The following is a 21732-nucleotide window of genomic DNA, read 5'->3' on the forward strand; positions in this document are numbered from 1 at the left end:
CATTAATATTTAAAATTATGAACTAAAATATATTATTTGATTATTAGACTAAAAAAATTAAATTAATAATTAAAAATAATGACAAAAAAATCATAAATTCTAATAATTTCTAACATTTTTCATAAAAAAATCCAAACTTAAAAAAAGTATATTTTTTAATCATATTGGAATATTTTTAAATAAATATCTAAACTCTTGTGTTTCAACCGACCTAATTGAAATATAACTCATCCAAGTATCCAAATGAAAAGAAACGAATATACGAATCCCTCTTCAGGAAAAACGAGACATATCTTGGAAGAAGCTACGTAGCACAAGAACACTTTCAATGAAAAAAAAAACTCTTATCTACAAATTTAGTCTATCAAGGATTGAATATCTCCAAACAGTTGAATTACACATCTTATACGTTGATATTAAGATTAAATTAACCTAACTCAAATCTAAAACTAGGAATTTATCTATAAGAAATGGGGTAGATAGCGACAATTTTTTTTAATTGCGGAATCAATCTCGTTCTATAATAATTCGCATAAAATTAATTCCCTTTTTATTTACAGATGATAAAAATTAAATTTTATATTTATGTATAAATATATATAGTGTTTAACTTATTTTAAATATAATTTATATAAATAACTAATTTTATATATATATACATAATATGAATAGTATATCTTATTTCTCCAATCAAAATTAAGATTAGGTTCTAGTTTGAAAATCACGTGCGAGACAACAGGTGTTAGTAGGAGGTGGAAATAATTATTTGTATTGTGGAGAACTTTAATCTAAGGTGGTTGGTTTTGTTTTCAGAGCTCACGGATTGTTATTGATATCGCCATCAATCACCAATTACGTACCACGCAACTTGAGTCAGGTTATGCTATTATCGTCCTTAAGCTGAGTAATTTAGCCAATTGAATTTCTGAATGAAGCAAACACTGAGAGACCGATACAACAAAAATACAGAGTTGTGAAGAGACAGTAGAGGATTAAAATAATAACAGGAGAACCAATGGTTGCAGTGCCAAAAGACAATCAAAGAGCCAAAAATGCATTACAAAATTACAAATCTTTGTTAATAAAAGAAAAAAAAAGGAAAGGAAAAATATATAAAAAAATATGCACAAGATACACATGTTAAGTACCTCTAGGGAATTGTTAGCCACCTACTAGTTTAGTCCTATAACTCACTCACACTAGCTACATTTTGAATTGGCATAAGACACTTGGCCAATAACGAAACCAAAGCTCACATGCTAGAGTCAGTATTTTTGTAGATAAACAGGGAGAGGGCACCACCGTAATTTTGCTCACCACACATCTCTCTCAACTCTACACATATATTTATATATTTTAGGGAGAAAAAAGCCATAAGGGAGGGCTAATTTGGTCCCTAAATTGAAGGCAACATTATATACTTAATAGTTAATACTCTACACAAGCTTGCACACATATAGGATACATGGAAAGCCACAAGTGAATCACAAGCGTTGATCTTGATGATCGGTTTTGGGGAGACGGTGGAATAGGATGGGGGCCCCATACTGAGGATAGAGAAGCATGAGGACCGTTGGTGCGTGTTGATAATTTGGGGCCAACCTGAAACTAAAACGCTGGAGTATGATTGCAAGGGCTAGTTTTGTTTGTAAAACGGCGAGGTTTTGTCCGATGCATGTGCGCACACCTAGACCGAAAGGAATGAAGGCCACTGGATGCTTTGCTGCTCGGGCAACGCCTTCCGAGAAACGGCCAGGATTGAATTCGTTGACGTCGTTGCCCCATATTGCCTGATCGTGATGGACGGCCAGGATTGGAATCAAGAGCTCTGTCCCACGTGGTATCTTGTAACCACCCAAGTCCACGTCAGCTTTTGCCCGCCTTATGGTGGCTATTGTGGGTGGGTATAGCCTTAGGGACTCGTTCACAATCATGCTCAGCTGCAGGATATTAGAATTATTAAAATATTGAAAGAAGAGGCTCCATTGTTTGTTAATTGACAGAAATGACACTTGAGGGGTATAGTAAATGAGTCAAGATGCAATAGATGTTCCCTTTGGGAGGGGTAAGAAGCAGCAAAAGGTGGCAAGATTGTTTTTGAGAGGAAAGAAAAGAGAAACACAAGGGAGTGTAAGAGACAAAACATGATTTTTTGTCCAAATCCTAATAATAATCTGAATAGGAGTGGTGGGTGCCTTAATGGGGCTTGTGGCTTACCGTCTTGAGCTTGACAACATGGTCCTTGGTGGGGAGGTCACGTGATCCACACATAGAGAGGACCTCGTCACGTGCCTGCACCTGCCAGTGTGGGTGCATAGCCAGGAGGATGGTTGTCCACGTCAGCAGGTTGGATGTGGTTTGTTTCCCCGCAAAGAAGAAGCTCTTGCACTCCTCCACTATGTCATCCACCGTCACACTCACACTATTCCCATTCTTTCCCTTCCCCATCGACGCTTCTATCATCAGCCCCAACAAGTCCTTCGCCCCTTCACTACCACTATTGCTCTCTCTCCTCCTCTCTATCAGCCTCACCAACGATTTCCTTATCTTCTTCTCCAATTTCCATGATTTTATATTCCTCCTTGTTGGAAAAAATCTAATCCAAAATAAATATTCATTGTACACATACAAGTCAGCAAATAATTAATTAATTAATTAATTTAACTTACTGTGTGTATGTATATAGTACTTAGTACTTATTATTAATTAATTTAGGAATGGAGGGAAAGATAGATAGAGTACTAGGTAGTAAATGTACCTGTAACCGGGAATGAAGACTTTTTGAAAAGCATCGGCGGCTAAGAGCATTTGTTGGGATTGAAGGCGAAAAATGGCTTTGCCATCTTCGTAGCTGCTTCCGAATGCTGTCCTGGTAATAACGTCTTCCGTTAAGCTCTGAAACAACTCGGAAACTTCGATCTCCACCTCACCTTTCTCCCCCATTTCCGACCACTTCTCCAACATCTCAACCACGCTTGTTCCCATCACCGGTATCAACAGCTGTACAAGTATATACACATTATATATCTTTATTTCAAAATTCAACTTTAATCATTCATTAATTAATTAATTACCTTGAGATTTTCCATGTGAAAAGTGGGAGAGATGATTCTGCGGTGGTGAGCCCACTTCTCTCCTTTCAGGCTCAGGAGTCCATCGCCTTCAAGCTGCTTCACAAGCGGGGGAGCTTCGTTTTTCTCATACAATTCTGACTTGGATGTGAAGATTTCACGGATAAGGTCTGGATCAGACACCGTAAGTCGAACAGTCGGTCCAAACCATACTATGAATGTTGCACCTGTATTAATTAATTAAATTTAAGTTAATTATGATTAGTTCATTCATAAGCATAATTATGTGGTATGTTATGTAGCACAAAGATGGAAGTAGCAGAGTCCCTCAAGTAGTAAGTGTCAAGTTTGCAAAAGAGGGAATTGGAGCAGGAAACATTATTGACAGCCATTAGTTTTTTTCTTTTTCTTTTTCTTTTTTTTTTTGAGAGGAAGCAATGGATAGTGTACTGTAGACCCTACAGCACAGAGAGGGAAGAGGTAGGAACGAAGAAGAAGAAGACAAGTCAATTTTAAAAACGGTTACCAAACATATACAACTACATTGTCAAAATTGAATTCCTCCCATAAGAAAACAAAAGGAAGAGGACATGAGGAGAGAAAAAGAGAGCAGATGACAACTCTCCACAATGCCAACAAAGTGCACTTCCATATCATACAAATTATGGCTGTATCTGCAGCACATACAAAGTAGTGCTTAGTAATAATAATAATAATAATAATAAATGGGATTATTGAAAAAGGAAAAATAATAGGAAGAAGAATATGGACAAAGATTTGTATCACTGACATCCATACAGAGGGAGTCAGTAGGAAACAAATGTTGAGGCTGGTTGGATTTTGAGGGTGAGGGAGTAGTATTGGTATACTCAAGGAGAGTATTGAAAAGATAAAGGAAGAAAGAAAGAAAAAGAACAAGAGAGAAGCAGGTGGTGGAGCTAGAGTCCAAATTTGGAACTTCAACATCATGCATCAAACAGCTAGGAGAGCAGCTAGCTCAGAAAAAGAAAAAAAGCTAATTAAGAAAGCCTGAAAAGTTATTGCGAAAAAGAAGCACCGGAATAATAATAATATTCAGTGAGTGAGTGAGTCCCCTCCCTCTTCTAGGTAACGGGGGAAGAGAGAATCACAATCATGATCATCATGACACTGGGGGAACGCCAACTTTATTTTAATCATGAGCAAGAGGACTACTACTACTACTACATACATACTCTTAAGTTAATATTGCATTATTAATAATGAATGAAATTGAATATACCATACCATAGATTTTCTTCCAGTGATGGTAGAAGGAGAGGACGCGAGGGAGAATGTTGTGAGAGAAAGGCATGGGTTGAGAAGAAGCCTTGAGCATCATGGAGACTAACTCCTTCACGTTACCAATGAAGAAGCGATAAGGGGGTCCTCTGATTCCTTGTCTTGAGAAATGGGCTTGAATCCTCATAGGTCTCCACCATAGGAGCACTGCCACCCTCAGCGCCACCAACACCACTACGCAACTCAACGACACCACCTTCACCCACGACAACCACACCACCACCCGTTCTTCTTCCATGAATGAATGAATGAGAGAGAGAGAGAGAGAGAGAGAGAGAGAGGAGGAGGAGGCTTTGGGTTGCTTCTTATGTAGCTATGTGTGTGTGTGTTGTGTTGTTGCTGAGTGTTAGTGGCTTGCTTGGCTTTTTAATACGCATATGGAGAGAGAAAGAGAAAGAGAAAGAGAGAGAGAGAGAGAGAAAGATGCAAGCAAGGCCAACGGCGTAGGGGCCGCCATTGGAATTCTTAAGGGTCAACCAATGCCACCGTTTTATAAATTTTTAATTTTAAGACCATGTTGCCCTTCTCTTTTCCCTTTTTGTATTTCCATATCCCCCTCACCTCCTTTTAACTATTTACACATTTGTCTTTTTCTTCTTCTTCTTTTTTTTCTTTTTATAAACAAATTATTACGCAACTACAATTCAATATTTTTGTAATATTAGATAAATAAGCACACACTTTAATTTTAAAGGAAAAAGGTGCAAAATAAATAATGTTGGTTGATGACAGAGGGAGAGGGAGAGGGAGCGGTGGATCAGCTGAATGTCCGTCGGCATTCAAAGTGATAAGAGTGATCCATCGTCAATACCCCATTTGGGGGGATACACTTAATTAACTAGGCAACAACTCCAAACGGTGTGCTTCTCAGATGCCTTTCAAATCTTTCGCCAATTTTCGTTAGCCTCGAATTCAACGACAACATCCTGTATATCTTTCTTTGCCTTCCATAATCTTCATCCACAATTTTTTGCTGGACCTTCTACTGTGTTTTTAATTTAATTCACTTTTCTTTAGGCATGTTAGCTGCTGCATTTCGCATCTCTGTTGTGGAATCTCTTCTCTATCACTCTGACTCTATGTAAGCTCATAACTGCTGCGTTTTATCTGTAACTAGCTAGTATACATAAATTATTTTTTATTTTTATTTTCAAAATTTTATAAAAATTAATTAAATTTAAAATTTAACTATTTTTTAAAATAAAAATAATAAAAACAATGAATAATAATTTTACTTGTTTTTAAAGTAGAATAATTAATCATGTTTAAGAGATAATAAAAAATTAACTAAAATAACTCAAATTTATTTTATTTAGTATTTATTAATTATCACTACAATTAATAAATACTAAATAAGATAAATTTGAACTGTTTTTTTTTTTACTAGCACTATCAGTAAAATAATTACTCATTAATAATATATAATTTATTATTATATTAAAATATTTACGTTAGAATCCTCTTTTTTTTAATTTTTTTTAAATAATATTAGTGATTAAATTTGTAGGCATTTTCTCATGAGTCAAGAATAAAACTTTCAAACGTTCTTATTCTTATATTAAAATCGATTTGAATAAGTATAATCTAACATGAGATAAAATTTATTCTTAAATTTAGTTATACTATAATAAAAAAATTTATATTTATTATATCATTAATACAAAATAAAAAACTCCCTTTTAGTATTTAATATATAATAATTAATATTTTAGATAAAATATTATTTTATTTATTAAAATCAGCATTAAATTTGAATTTTGTTCATGACATTTAAAACATCATATTTTTATACTAAATATTTTCATTCTTTCTATTTTAACTCTCTTATCAAAATTTAAATTTTTTCCTCAAAAAGTATCCCTTCTTTCTATTATCACCTTTCTTAAAGACTGGAAATAATTATAACTGTGGTAGTTGTGGTGATAATTATATTCTTTTGGACAGAATGAGATTATTATATTAATTTAGTAGCAAAAGTGAATAAAAAAAAGAAAAAAATAATAGAACAAAATGAGACAAAAGACAATTTAATTTTAATAACCTGTTAATATATACATTATACAACTAACTATTTACTATAGTTTAGACTCAAATGTAGGTGAACATCTAAAAGAAATTACTAAATAAAGATAAATTTAGTAAAAAATTGAAACAAGTAATTAAAGCTTAGACTAATAGCCTAATATGGTATTTGAAGGTGGATTACTCTCTCTATTAGAAGCATTAATGCTGAGAGCTGACAGTCACAGTTTAATTAGCTGAGCTAACGCTTTGCCTGCTAAAACTACGAAATAATTGCTTCAAACTACAATTTTGGTTTTCTTGTTCCCTTGGATAAACATGAACCCCTCCCACTAAAAGGTTGGCCAATTGGTAGGAAAATTTACTCATCTTTTTTCTAATTTTCTTGAGATTGAGTTTGCGGGAAATAAACAAACTTTACTTAAAGAGATTGCCACTTTGTCACAATTTCTTTAATTAGATTACTGATTCTGGTAATAAATTTTCAATTATGATAAGTATATACTTTAATACAAAATAATTTTATTGAATAATAAGATAAGATTTAAATATACATTATCTAACTATTATTTACCTTGCATAATATAAAACACGATAGAATATATATATATAATTATGAATATAACGAGTTATGGTGCATGACCTGAAATACGATATGAGATATGTAAATTTAAAATTTTTATAAGACGCAGGGACACGATATATATATGTAAAATATAAAGTATTTTTTAGATAAATTATAATAATATTTTGATATTTTATTAATATTAAAATAAATTAATTTTTTAATATTTTTAATTATATAAAATATTTTTTATTTTAATAATTAATAATATATATTATTTTTAAATTCATTTCAAAAATATATATTAAGACTAAAGTTAGACACGCTAAATATTTAGATGTGTTTAAATGTGTCTGAAAAAAATTTGTTATTTTTTATTAAAATACTAATAGAAAATACACATGTTAGTTGGACAAGTATCATGTCCGTGTTTGATATGGAGACATACCAACTTAAAAAAGTGTCCATATTTTATAGATAATAAAAAAATAAAAATAAATGAAACAAGTTTTTATAATTTTATTTTATTCATCTGATTCATAATTAACTTTAAGTAATATATGTAATAAAAAATAACTATACATAATTTTAAAATACAAACAAAAATAATAATAAAAAATAATACGAGATACATAATTAAAAATATCCGTAAAATATAAAATAATAAAAAATTAAAATTTATTACGTTCATTTCAAATTTTCAGAACTACTCATACAAAAATTGAACCTAATTCTAATACTAAAATTTGACCCTTTTAAAAATTTACGAGTTAGCTCAACATAATATATATGAAATATGATAAATTATATTTTTTTTCTTTGGTATATATTTTCTATCATGAAAATTCTTCTTTTAAGATCTTGTATGTAAATATATGAAAAATATTAGGACCAATATTTTTAGTGATAAAAAGTAGAGTGTTATTTAGTATTAATTCAAATATATATAAAAACAATTTCAGTCACCTAAATAAAAAATAATTTAAACATAATAAAAAGTGTTAGTTCAAATGAGATTCTCATATATATCCTATGTAGTAATCGAATCATCACAAACTAAACATAGTATAGATTTTAAATAAATGAATAAAAAATAAAGTAAAATATTTAAATTTTAAAAACTTCCGGACTAATGCATCTCACGGTTCATTTGCGTATAACAAGTAAAACATATTTAAAGTGAAATTAAACTTTATGTTAACTTCTTCAAAAAAAATTTTAAATAATACTACACATTCAAATTTTTTTATTAATCAAATTCAATTAAATTAGTCTAATATAATAAAAATTAATTATTATTAATATTATTTTAAATTTTATTATTTAACATAATTAAATTTAATTTATAGAATACTTAAATGTGTAGTATTATTTTTTTGTATAGTGATTTTCCTATCTCATTGTGTGTAGATGTGGAGCGTGAATAACTAAATAAACATAGAGTAAATATAAGAAATCAATGGAATATTTGTACAATGTGTACAATAGAAATTTAAGAAGTATTAGAGATATAACCATTAGTGTTACCTTTTTTCATCAGCTGAAGTTTTTGAAATGAGTGATATCATGATATGGTAATAGAACTCTAAATCTGAGAGGTAAAGAATTCGATCTTTAGTGAATCCCAAAATCAGTTTAGATTTTTAGGATGAGATGTTTATTATCACTAGTATTCGGATGGTTATTATGGATAGTATGGATGATGTTTATTTTGTAACTCAATAGTCCATTGTACACATTGTATATTTAGACCATTGACTCCCTAATAGTACCCATAAACATAATATTAATAATTTTATTTTTATATATTTTTATTTTTAATTAATTTTTTAGAAATAATATTAAATATATTTTGAAATATAAAATGTTTCAAAAGAAAATATTCGAATATTACAAGCATATCATAACAAAAATTTCTTCCTCCCTTCCCTTAAAGTTCAATCCTACATTCAACCATACCTCTTAAATTTGTTGAGTTTTCTTGGTGGCAACATGGCCAAATAATAGCATTGCCGTGTGCCATATTTTTAGCTTCCATAATAATAATATGAACATATTGTTATGCCAGCCGCCTAACCGTCAAAACAATATACTGAATATTCCAATTTTTTGTTTCTTATACAAATTGTAACCTTGGAACTATGGAAATACGTATGAGATATACCCAAAAAAGAAAACACAAATGCGTGTGGGAATATTTTTGCCACTTGGATATATTTTTCAAAATTATACCACGATTGGCGGAGGATAAAAAGGAGCTTGTTCATATTTTAGTTGAACTACTATTAATAAATAAGCGAATATCCAAAATTATATTAATAAATAAGTACCAATGTGATGGCTATGGCGATTTTAGATAACTATGGGGAATTTTAATTTTAAATTAACATTATTTTTAGGCGTTTGTTTCAGTACACTGGTACCATATTAGTTTTTAGATTTTTTTTTTAGTATTGAATCAGCGACTTTGTCTTGCTATACTAGTTATAGAATTAAATAATGTTGTTTCGTTTTGCTATTTAAACAAGACAAAAACGAAAAGAAAAAGAAGAATTTATATGATATCCATTTTTTGTCTTATTTAAGAGTTAAAATAAAAGGATCCGACTCCTCTAAAATTATATTATCATTTTAGAAAAAATATATCATTAATTATTTTTAAATTAAGATAGTGGGACTCATAAATAATAAATATTACAAATTTAAAAATATTTAAAGCATCACTTTACTAGTATTATCACTTTAAATTTTTTTTTCTAAAATTAAAAAACATCATTTAACTATATAATTAACATAACAAGTCAAAACTAATTCATTTTATTCGTTGACTCAACACTAAAAATAATTCAAAAACCAATATAATACTTATAGCTGAGTATTAAAAACTACTATAATAAATTTTGAATATAAAAAATTAAAATAATAAAAATTGTTAATCTCAAAAAGGTGGATTCTATGGTGTAGAAAGGAAATTGTTTCTACATGTGTAGAATGATAGGTGTCAATATATTAGTAGTTTATGTTGATGGTTCTTGGATGGGAAAGAATTAATTAGAATATACAATTGTTGATTCATTGGACCCAAAAAAAAGAGTGTGTGTGACATTATATCTGTGTCATAGAGACAACTTATTAGGTTTTTTTTATTTTAATAAATTAAATAAATATTTTATTTATTAAAATAAATAATTTAAAAAATTATTATCATATAGACGAGATATATGTATTTATAAATATAAAATATATTTATAAAAATAAAAATATTAATAATTTAAATTAGACCAAACTCTTAAAAATAGAACATTTCAATTAATATGGAAGGTGGACGATCTTAACCGTACTACTTCCATCCACCGGCGTTTTTTATTAGAATTTACACTAAATCAATTCAAATAATAATAAAGCGGAATTCGAATCCCCAACACTTGCTTAAGCAAACTAGTGAGCTAACCACTAGACCAAGTTCATTAATTAGTTAGTTAAAACTGCCTATTTCTTCTATTATTTTCAAACTGCTCATCTTTTCTATTATTTGAAATTGCTTATCTTTCTTATTATTTGAAATATTCTACTTTTAAGAGTTTGATTTAATTTAAATTATTAATATTTTTTATTTTTCAAAAATTATATTTTTATATTTACAAATACACATATCATGTTTACAGTAAGGAGATATATGAAAATTAAAAAAATACACATATCTCGATATGGATAAAATTATCTCGTTTACAGTATAAACAAGATAAGAGATGCTGATGTATTTTCCTAATAATTTTTAAAATTATTTATTTCAGAAAATAAAATATTTATTTAATTTATTAAAATAAAAATTTTCCACATATTATTTGATTATTGTTAATAAATATGTGTATCACTAATCAAATTAGAATTAAGTCCATTAGATGAAAAAAAATTTGAAAAAAAAAATATTTTTGAATATTAACCAAAATATTTTTCATGGAATTTAAAAAAGAAAAAGATCTGGAGACTAACTTACTTTCACTCTTAACATTATTACTATTAAAAACGAAAGAATGTATAATTTAAGTAATAGGTAATTACTATTCATTTGCCGTGGTTAACAAATTTAATTTGTTTTTATAATTATATGTCCTAAATATATTACTGATTATTTTTATATTTTTAATATTTTACATGTTTTAATTTAGAAATTGAATTGATAATTTACTATAATTAAAGGTATCCCATTTTTTTAGAAGAAAATATTTAACTTTGAACAAAAGGCTAAATTAAAAAGATATAAAATATTTTAGACAAAAATAAAATATTTTTTCAATTGTAATTGAATGAATCGAAAACATTAAGGACATTAAGGACATTAAGGACAAAAGTATATTTTATCCTATTATTAAATATTTAAAAATAAATAACAATTTACAATTGAAAAAATATTGTTTTTGTCCATAATATTTGAACTAAGTTCTAATTTTATTCTTAATGTTTAAAATATTTTATTTTTATCTAAAACATTTTATATCGTTCTAATTTAGTCTTTTGTTCAAAGTTAAATATTTTCTTCTAAAAAAATGGGATACCTTTAATAATAGTAAATTATCAATTTATAAATTAAAACATGTAAAATATTAAAAATATAAAAATAATTAGTAAATATTTAGGACATATAATTATAAAAACAAATTAAATTTGTTAACCACAGTAAATGAATAGTAATTACCTATTACTTAAATATATATTCTTTCGTTTTTAATAGTAATAATTTTAAGAGTGAAAGTAAGTTAGTCTCCAAATCTTTTTCTTTTTTAAATTCAATGAAAAATATTTTGGTTAATATTAAAAAAGATATTATTTTTTTTCAAAATTTTTTTCATCTAATGGACTTAATTCTAATTTAATTAGTGATATACATATTTATTAACAATAAATCAAATAATATGTGAGAATTTTTTATTTTAATAAATTAAATAAATATTTTATTTTCTGAAATAAATAATTTTAAAAATTATTAGAAAAATACATCAGCATCTCTTATCTTGTTTATACTGTAAACGAGATAATTTTATCCGTATCGAGATATGTGTATTTTTTCAATTTTCATATATTTCCTTACTGTAAACGAGATATATGTATTTGTAAATAAAAATATAATTTTTGAAAATAATAAAAAATATTAATAATTTAAATTAAATCAAACTCTTAAAAATAGAATATTTCAAATAATAAGAAAGATAAGCAGTTTCAAAATAATAGAAGAAATAGGCAGTTTTAACTAACTAATTAATGAACTTGGTCTAGTGGTTAGCTCACTAGTTTGCTTAAGCAAGTGTTGGAGATTCGAATTCCGCCTTGTTATTATTTGAATTGATTTAGTGTAAATTCTAATAAAAAACGCCGGTGGATGGAAGTAGTACGGTTAAGATCGTCCACCTTCCATATTAATTGAAATGTTCTATTTTTAAGAGTTTGGTCTAATTTAAATTATTAATATTTTTATTATTTTTATAAAATATATTTTTATATTTATAAATACATATATCTCGTCTACACGGTAATAATTTTTTAAATTATTTATTTTAATAAATAAAATATTTATTTAATTTATTAAAATAAAAAAACCTAATAAGTTGTCTCTATAACATATATATAATGTTACACACTCTCTTTTTTTTTGTGGGTCCAATGAATCAATAATTGTGTACTCTAATTAATTCTTCCCCATCCAAGAGCCATCAACATAAACTACTAATACATTGACACCTATCCTTCTACACATGTAGAAACAATTTCCTTTCTACACCATAGAATCCACCTCTCAAAAATACTATGGAGATTTAGTCAATCTATACCTATCTAATCAACATCAATAAATAAGAGAGTTTAAACTACATTGAGGATACCTTCTCTGTTGTTGAGAAAACAGAAATGCAACATATTTTTATCCCAGCATAAAAAATGACTCAAATTTTATTTCAAACCACTACCACCACTCCACCGTATATCTGTTCTATGAACATTTATGTTTTATTTATGTTTTTTAAAAAATATTATATCACTGTCAATATAAAAATACCTTCATAAATAATTATAAAAAAATAAATATATCCTTATTATAACTATTTTTATTAAATGGCTAAATTTTTTTATTGTCGTGACAAAAATATCTTTCTACAATAAAAAGTTAAAATCATATCATCTTAATTTAATAATCTCAAAAAAAAATCACAACCAAAGAACCAGAACAAATCCTCAATGATTCATACAAATCCTTAATTGTTCATATGAGAAAATAAATCATCAAAGGGTGGGTTTGATGAATTGAATTTGAATTTGGGAGCACAGACGAACATACAGATTACAGAGAGCAAAGTTTGTTGGAATCGCAGATAAGAAGTCGCGTTCAATTGGGAATTTATTTTCTCATATGAACAATTAGAAATTTATTTTCTGAGATGAATAATTAAGAATTTATTTTTCATCAATATTCATTATATCCAGCATGTATAAATAGGTCCCACACTTTTTTTTGTTACTAACTAAATTGAATCATTGTGGATCATTGCTCACAAGATAAATAAAACGCTCCCTTTGTTTTTTTCTCCCTCAACCATATTCTATGAATCTTTTCTTTTTCTTTTTCTTTTTCGTTTCTCCAATTAAACAACTTATAGTTATTATTCTATGTAGCATCTGCATTTGTTATGTGTATTTGTGATGGAGAGAAAAACAAATTTGGTTATGCATATGTCACCTCAACTAGAACAAAAGCTGTACTAAGTTGTTCGAATTCATTAAATTATTACATTATATAAGTTTTTTTCTTTTCTTGTCCATAAAGTAGGAAAAGATATATGCAACCCAGCGGAGACCAGGCCTAAGACAAAATGTGAATAAGAATCTATATATATATGCATATGTATATACATGTTTACCTTGTGATGAGGTGCGTGATTGTCTAATATTCAAATAAACGTCAAAGTTTCGTTCAATTTCAACACATATGTGCGTGTCTGTCTAGTCGAAATGACTTCTCATGAAGAAAGACACTTTTTTATTTCCAAATTATTACTATATATTAATAATATAGATGATGATATTATTTCACAACAAATATTATTAATCATTTATCACGGGAATGTAGGCACATGAGTCATGGAATGTAATATACATGAAACACAACCCGCGTTGTTGCATTGAGTCAACTCAATAATTTTCAATTAAGAAATAAAGTAGAAAGACGAAAGGATGAGTGGGTTGTCAAATATTGGGGCAGAGCATGAAGAACGTAACAAGGACTTTAATTTGCAAAACAAAATTCAATTGGAGGTGCGATACGCTGTCTCTATGCATGATTTTCTTTGTACAAATTAAACTAAGGTCTAGTTAGGCACACATGCAATAATACCCAAACCATGCAAAATTGAAGAAAGATATATAATAATTAATGTGAATTCATTTTTAAGTTACAAAATGGTCTAAGCCTACCATCATAATTATCTAAAGTGATAAATATTAAATAGCCACCAAGTATAATTTGTGATGATTTAGGACAAAATTGGCCTAAAAAGACAACTCAGTACTTTCTTTTTAGTGTACGGTTTTAATTACTTGAGTATATGCAGAGAGGTTAATTAAGTTATTGTGATGGAGTTGTGGATGATGACAATATATATGTACAACAAAATCTGCAACACTATATAGATATGCCTCTAATCACTATACAAACTTTTACTAATGAGTTAAGTACAAGGAAAAAGAGCATGAATTATGAGAAAAGAAACAAATAATAATAATAATTAAGGATGGGAGGGTTCGTTGGTTGGTTGTTGCTAGTTGTCAAAAGAGATGATGTAATGAGAGGTAGATTAAAGAGAGAAGAGCACAAAGGGGGTTGTCGTTTTGGAATGTTGCTCTTAAATTAGAGCACATGGGAACAAGGCTGTCTAGGTTAGGGTATGGTTTGTGTGCATTAGGTGGGGAAATATGCTGTGGTTGACCCAAACAATGGGGTACCCACCCTTCCCTAATCTTGTCGTAATACCACCAAGACACTTTGGGGCCATGTGCGCCTCCATTGGGTCCTACACTTATTTATAACTCATTTCCCAGATCCATCCATTTTATACCACATATCAATCACTCAATTACTTAATTAACAACACCAATTCTACATGCTTACTAAATACTATTATTTGCCTAACAATCATTCATATTTATATTTATCCGAATTTATATTTATATTTATATTTTTTAAAATTTATATATACACATTAATTAATAAAATTTATATACTAAATATAATTTCATATTTATACTGATTAAATAATAATAAAAAATACTAAAAATTACTAACATTCAAGACTTTTTCATATAACAATATCCAAAATCATTACATAATAAGTTTATATCTTTATCCTATGTCATTTTCAATTTGGTTCTTTATCCTGTCAATTCATTTCACTTCACCACTAAATCCAATTGTTTTTTGTGTGTAAATAAAAGTTTTTGACCATGTATTCATAGTATAAATTTATAGTGTTGTTTAAAGAAATGCTCTTAACTAAGGTAAAACCAAAAGGCGAAAGAAGTATAATTTATAGGTATATAATATTAGGGAACGTTTAAGTCAAATAATTATGTAAATGCGATAATATATATTATTAAATTGCTAAATAGTAAATAATAAATTAATAATAGTTAAAGAAAATTCCACTCCTTTCTCTTGAGAAATATTAAAATGGCATTTTCCTTCTCTCTATTTGTAAAATGTATATTTTCCTTTCTTATAACTTTTAAAAAAATTTTTTCTTAATCCATTTTAATTTTTTTTGTGTAACTAATGTTAACTTTATTCATTTTTTAAGAAAAAATAAATTATTTCTTACAAAAATATCTTTTAGCAAAAATTTTATTTTTTTGTCGTTAAATTTTACTTACCAAAATATCCTTTAATAAATTATTTTTTATTAATTAAATTGTATTTTTACCAAAAATTTTTTAATTATTAAATTATAATTTTACCAAAATTTTTGTTAACAATTATTTTTATATTTTTCTATTAATTTTTTTATATCAATATATATTATCTTAACATTAAATAAAAAAAATCTTCGTACAATTATTTTTCGATACCAGTATATATTAATTGTTATACATATTAACAATGATAATTTTTTTATTTAATGTTAAAATAATATATATATTAATATCAAAAAATTAATAGTAAAATATAAAAATAATTGTGAACAAAAATTTTAGTAAAATCACAATTTAATAATTAAAAAATTATTGAAAAATATCTTAGAAAAAATAATTTAATTATTTTTTTTTAAATATTTTAGTAAAAATATAATTTAATCAATAAAAGATAATTTATTAAAGGGTAATTTGGTAAGCAAAATTTAATGACAAAAAAATAATTTTTTGTTAAAAGGTATTTTTGTAAAAAATAATTTATTTTTTTTTTTAAAATAGATAAAGTTAACATTAGTTAACACAAAAATTTAAAATGAATTAAAAAAAAATTTTTAAAAGTTATAAAGAAGAAAAATATATATTTTATAAATAAAAAAAAGAAATATTATTTTAGCATCTCTCAAGAAAGAGGAATAGAATTTTTTCTAATAGTTATTGTGAAGATTGCTATCTAAAATAAATGTAACATGAAGACAAATTTTTTTTTTTTGAGAAAAAATGGTTTAAACAGATCATTTTCATTCTAAGGTCAATTAAGGTCACAATCTTCATAAAAAGTATTGACTAATAAAAACTTAACAAAAAGAATTGAATTCAAATTAAACACTTTTTGTTTGTTGCATTATCCTATCTTATCAGTTACTGGGTCAATTCTTATTGATAGAAATGGATGGGAGGATGAATATAACTAAATTATTCGTTCATAATTAAGTGGACAACTTAGATTTAACTAATTAATTATTAATTTAAAAGTTGTTTATCAATATTGTTTTTTTTCACGCGATCTTATATATTTGAACAATTGAACCTTATGAATAGTAAGAAAGAAGGAAGCGAATTTTTCTCTTACATTAGATCACTTGTGTAATTGATTGATGAATCATTTAATAAAAATAATAATTACTTGTAAATTACACATAGAAAATTATAATTGCAATTTGTCTTATAATTTTTTTTAAAAAAGAACTCAGTGTTAAAGAATAGATTTCTTTTTTTTTTCTAAAGAATATTAGTACTTTTGTATTGATCTAATCAATGATTTAAAATTTATTTATATTTTTAATTTAAAAATTTAATTTTAATTCATAAGACACGTAAATATTACAAGAACAGAGAGTATGTTGATATTTTATAAAGTACATGTTAAGTACTTTAGTTTATTTTTTATTTTGTTCAGCACTTTAGTTTATTTTTTTATTTGTTTTCCTCATCTGTAATGAGTTCTATTTTTTGCCAATAAATTATAACTCAAATAGCATAGTCTCTCTATCCTCGTTTAGAGATCTCGAATTCGATAAGTTCTCCAAAAAAAATACCAAATAAGTTCCTAAAGAATTGGAATTCTAGACTTATATATTCCAAAAATAATTTATAATATTAGTCATGATTCCTTCAATCCTTCTATTAGGGACATATATAACTTAATTGTTGTGATTTTTTAAGGATTAACTTTTTTTTTCCTCCCAAAATCTATAATCTATTGTAAAAATTTGTTAATGACTTACCTAATATTTTTTTTCCTTAAGAACTTATGAGTTCATTTCAAAATTTTTTAAAATCCTATTTAGCTTATATATATTTTAAGATTTTCAAAGATATTTTTAAAATCCGATCCATGTTCATATATATAGCCAAAGATTTGTTGCACAATATGAAAAATCTAAATAACATGGTGCAAAATAAAAGATTAGTTAAATAAGCTCGGTTAAACAAAATATTTTTATAATTATATTGTTTGATTGTACAACTTAAACATTAATTCTAAATGAGTGTGAGCAATAATTAATCACATTATTTGTAAATAATGTCTGAAAAACTATTAAACTACTCTTCTACTTTAGCACATGACAACAATAAAGAAGTTTCGTGGCCCACAAATTTAGTCCAACAGAATACATAAATTCAATTACAATTTTAGTCTTTATTATTTATCTTTATCTTATCTTTAGTTGTTCTTATCTTATCTTTATTTGCTTTTATCTTTTATAGGACAATGTTCTATATATATTTAGTTTTACTCTTATAGTTTACAACACAATACAATTCAATCAATCAACAATCAATAAAAGTTCTTTTCTTTGCTTTTCCTATTCTTTCACAATTTTATCATGGTATCAGAGCCTTGTTATCCTCCTTGAAGAGGATACATAAGCTATCATCTTTCCGGTGAGAAATCATCATGCTTCTTTTTCAACCTCATCCCACGATGAATAATCAATCTTCCGATTTAGCTCAGAATCCAACCAATCCTTATTACATGCATCCAAGTGAAAATCCTACCACAGTTTTGGTTATCCCGATTCTTTACCAGGAATTCCGTCTACGTCTCCTTTCTTCTGATAGTTTCATCTGCGCCTTCTTCCGGCAGTTTCATCTACATTCTGTTTCAGCAGTTTAATCTGCATTTTGTTTTAGCAGTTCCATCTTCTGATAGTTTCATCTGCGCCTTCTTCCGGCAGTTTCGTCAACATTCTGTTTCAGCAGTTTAATCTGCATTTTGTTTTAGTAGTTCCATCTGCACTCTTATCGCGCTCTACGCGCCCTTTTTTATTGCGCTCTACGCGCTTATTTTTTCATTTTTTTTAAGATCGCTGCTCAAGCACAACATCTCCTTTTATATTTTTGCCGCCGGCAGCTCAAGCTCCACCGCACGCATTTTTTGAAGATCGCTGCTCAAGCACAGCATCTCCTTTTATATTTTTGCCGCCGACAGCTCAAGCTCCGCCGCACACATTTTTTTTGAAGATCGATGCTCAAATATATTTGCTGTCGACAGCTCAAGCACAGCATCTCCTTTTATATTTTTGTCGCCGGCAGCTCAAGCTCCGCCGCACGCATTTTTTGAAGATCGCTGCTCAAGCACAGCATCTCCTTTTATATTTTTGTCGCCGGCAACTCAAGCTCCGCCGCACGCATTTTTTGAAGATTGCTGCTCAAGCACAGCATCTCCTTTTATATTTTTGCGGCGGAGCTTGACAGCTCAAGCTCCGCTGCACGCATCTTCCTTCGCGTCACCACGTCAGACGCGTCTTCCTCAACAATTTCATCGGAACTTATCCAAGCTGTGGATTATTGACATCTTCCATCCACCAGCTTGCGGGGTCGTATTAAACTACTCTTCTACCTTAGCCCATGACAACAATAAAGAAGTCTCGTGGCCCACAAATTTAGCCCAACAGAATACATAAATCAATTACAATTTTAGTCTTTATTATTTATCTTTATCTTATCTTTAGTTGTTCTTATCTTATCTTTATTTGCTTTTATCTTTTATAGGACAATGCTCTATATATATTTAGTTTTACTCTTATAGTTTACAACACAATACAATTCAATTAATCAACAATCAATAAAAATTCTTTTCTTTGCTTTTCCTATTCTTTCACAATTTTATCAAAAACTATTTTCTCATATTTTTTGTATATAGTGCAAGTAAATTTTAAGTTAAGAAATGAGTCAAATTGCTCTTGCTATATATCCAGCTCCTAAAATTAAATTTGAATTGCCTAACTAGCATGCATTGACAATCATTTTGTTTTTGAAGAAACATCTATCATCTCTGGGGCAATTATTTAAGAGTCTGATTTAACTGTTAAAGGTACGACATGGTAGAAGCTAAACATTGGAGTGTGATCATTCTTTGCCTTAGTAGACTTACATGGCTAAATTTGAATAGACAAAATCAAACTGAGAAATAAAAATTTGAAATTGTATGCTTTATTAAACTGATCAAGTGTGACAACGCATGCATATAAACATGCACATGCACATTCCATACGCAGTCAAATGTCAGACATCACTTATAAAGCAAATGCCAATGTTACTTGTAAGTCATCTATTGAGAGAACATTCATGGGGCTGCCCAATTCAGTTTCATCTAATATTTTACTTTAAATGTAAAATAGATGTTACTATTCAACAAAACCATCAAATCAATGTTTAGATCCTTCAATTTTCAAAGCTGACCATAGCTAGCTACCGTGTTTGGTAACTAAGAGCATTTATAAGATAAATAAGGACAATAATAAGAAATATATGTACACCAACTTCTAAATATATAAAAACCTAGCTGTCTTTTGTAGGTTTTTAGTACGTGGGTCTTTGAGGATTTTTTTTTTTTTTTAGTCTTATAATTTTTGCGTTTTTTAATTATTCTCACCTACCATTATCATGATATTTGAAGAAAGCAATCGAAACTTGATTATCACGAGATTTGAAGAAAACAATAGAAACTTGGTTCGGGTGAAGTATTATAAAAATAGATTAAGTAAAGAAAAATTAAGGAGAGAAATTAAGAATAGATAAATTTGTGAGAAAATTATTTTTATTATTAGTAAATATGTAACATAAGAATTGGAAAATGGTAATAGAGAATAAGTATTAAGATCTTTACTAATGTCATAAAAAATGAATGAACTCTTTTAAAGTTAGCAAGGATTGAGTAGAACTTAATATTGGGTGTTCTAGAAGAACAACCAAATGCTAATTTTATGAATTTTTTGTTTAAATTTGATGAACAAAATGAAAAATAATAATAAGAATTAGAGCCAAAAATATAGATGATCTCTCAAGTTTTTTTTTTAAAAAAAATATTTCTTGAGAATAATGGAGTAAAAATTTTTATAGTCTAAAGTCATCTTGAAGGGGAGTATATTGTATAATAGTTATAATATTATAATCAACTTACCCTTTTATCTTAAAATTTCTTATTAAATAAAATCATTAATAGAATATATTTTTAGGTATTTTTATCATTTTAAATTTCTTTAACTAAAAATGGATATATATAAGAAACAAGTTGATCTTCACAAATTAAGGTAGTAATTCTGATACTACTTTAGGTATTTTATATCAAAGAAGTATTCAAATAAAAAAGTATTTATAATATATAATATTAGTGAAAAAATATTTAGTTTAATTTATTTTTAATTAGATAACACTTTTTGTATATCAAATTCAACTAATTCACTTTTATCAATTTAGTTCTCACTTAAAAAAAAAATTTAACTTCTTAAAAGGTATTTATGACATGTAATATTAGTGAAAGAATATTTTTTATTTTTCTTTCGAACAATATTCATTGTTATGTATATATGTCTCTTATATAGCAGTAAAATTTCTAAAACTTCTCATCACTATCTTATTGCAAATGCAGGTAATGCAACTAGCGGCGGTTTTATAATTTCCTAAGCTTTTCCATTTTTACTCTTTTTTTTTGGTAATGTTGATGTTAATTTCTTGATCACTTTCTTGTTCCGATTATATTAAGTATATACTAAAATCAGTTATTAAAATTAAGTATTAGTATAAAATATATATTAAAATATAAAATATATAATAATAAATAAATTAAACAATATATATTTATAAAATATATAATAATAATAAATTAAACAGTATATATATTTATACAGATATACATAGTAGTTAATTTATATATATATATATATATATATATATATATAATATTTTTGTATTTACATCTATTGGGCTGATTGTAATTTTCTTTTAAAAAAAGAATGTTATCTTTAAATGACAATATATATGTAAACCCAATAAAAGTTATTATATCTTTAAATGACA

The 21732-nt window shown here is 27.3% G+C and overlaps 1 protein-coding gene across 1 annotated transcript; it reads right to left on the reverse strand.

Annotated features, from left to right (window-relative positions):
* Positions 1-1030: 1030 nt before the first annotated feature.
* LOC130938012 (cytochrome P450 734A1-like) lies at positions 1031-4813 on the reverse strand. The gene is made up of 5 exons (XM_057867122.1): positions 4338-4813; positions 3075-3298; positions 2759-3000; positions 2218-2596; positions 1031-1940 (listed from the first exon to the last, which is right to left on the reverse strand). Exons 1-5 carry the CDS (start codon positions 4627-4629, stop codon positions 1485-1487), a joined length of 1593 nt encoding a protein of 530 aa, XP_057723105.1. The 5' UTR covers positions 4630-4813; the 3' UTR covers positions 1031-1484.
* Between the last annotated feature and the right edge of the window lie 16919 nt (positions 4814-21732).

Source organism: Arachis stenosperma, chromosome 1 (assembly GCF_014773155.1).
Source record: "Arachis stenosperma cultivar V10309 chromosome 1, arast.V10309.gnm1.PFL2, whole genome shotgun sequence".
Taxonomy (NCBI): Eukaryota; Viridiplantae; Streptophyta; class Magnoliopsida; order Fabales; family Fabaceae; genus Arachis; species Arachis stenosperma.

What these genes read in the sequence shown, in the direction of transcription:
- LOC130938012 (XM_057867122.1), bottom strand. Translation starts at nt 4,629, where the DNA reads ATGGAAGAAGAACGGGTGGTGGTGTGGTTGTCGTGGGTGAAGGTGGTG. An exon ending in GTCTTCATTCCCGGTTACAG is followed by an intron (nt 2,597 to 2,758) that starts GTACATTTACTA and finishes ATTTTGGATTAG; the next exon opens with ATTTTTTCCAACAAGGAGGA. An exon ending in ATGTTGTCAAGCTCAAGACG is followed by an intron (nt 1,941 to 2,217) that starts GTAAGCCACAAG and finishes AATATCCTGCAG; the next exon opens with CTGAGCATGATTGTGAACGA.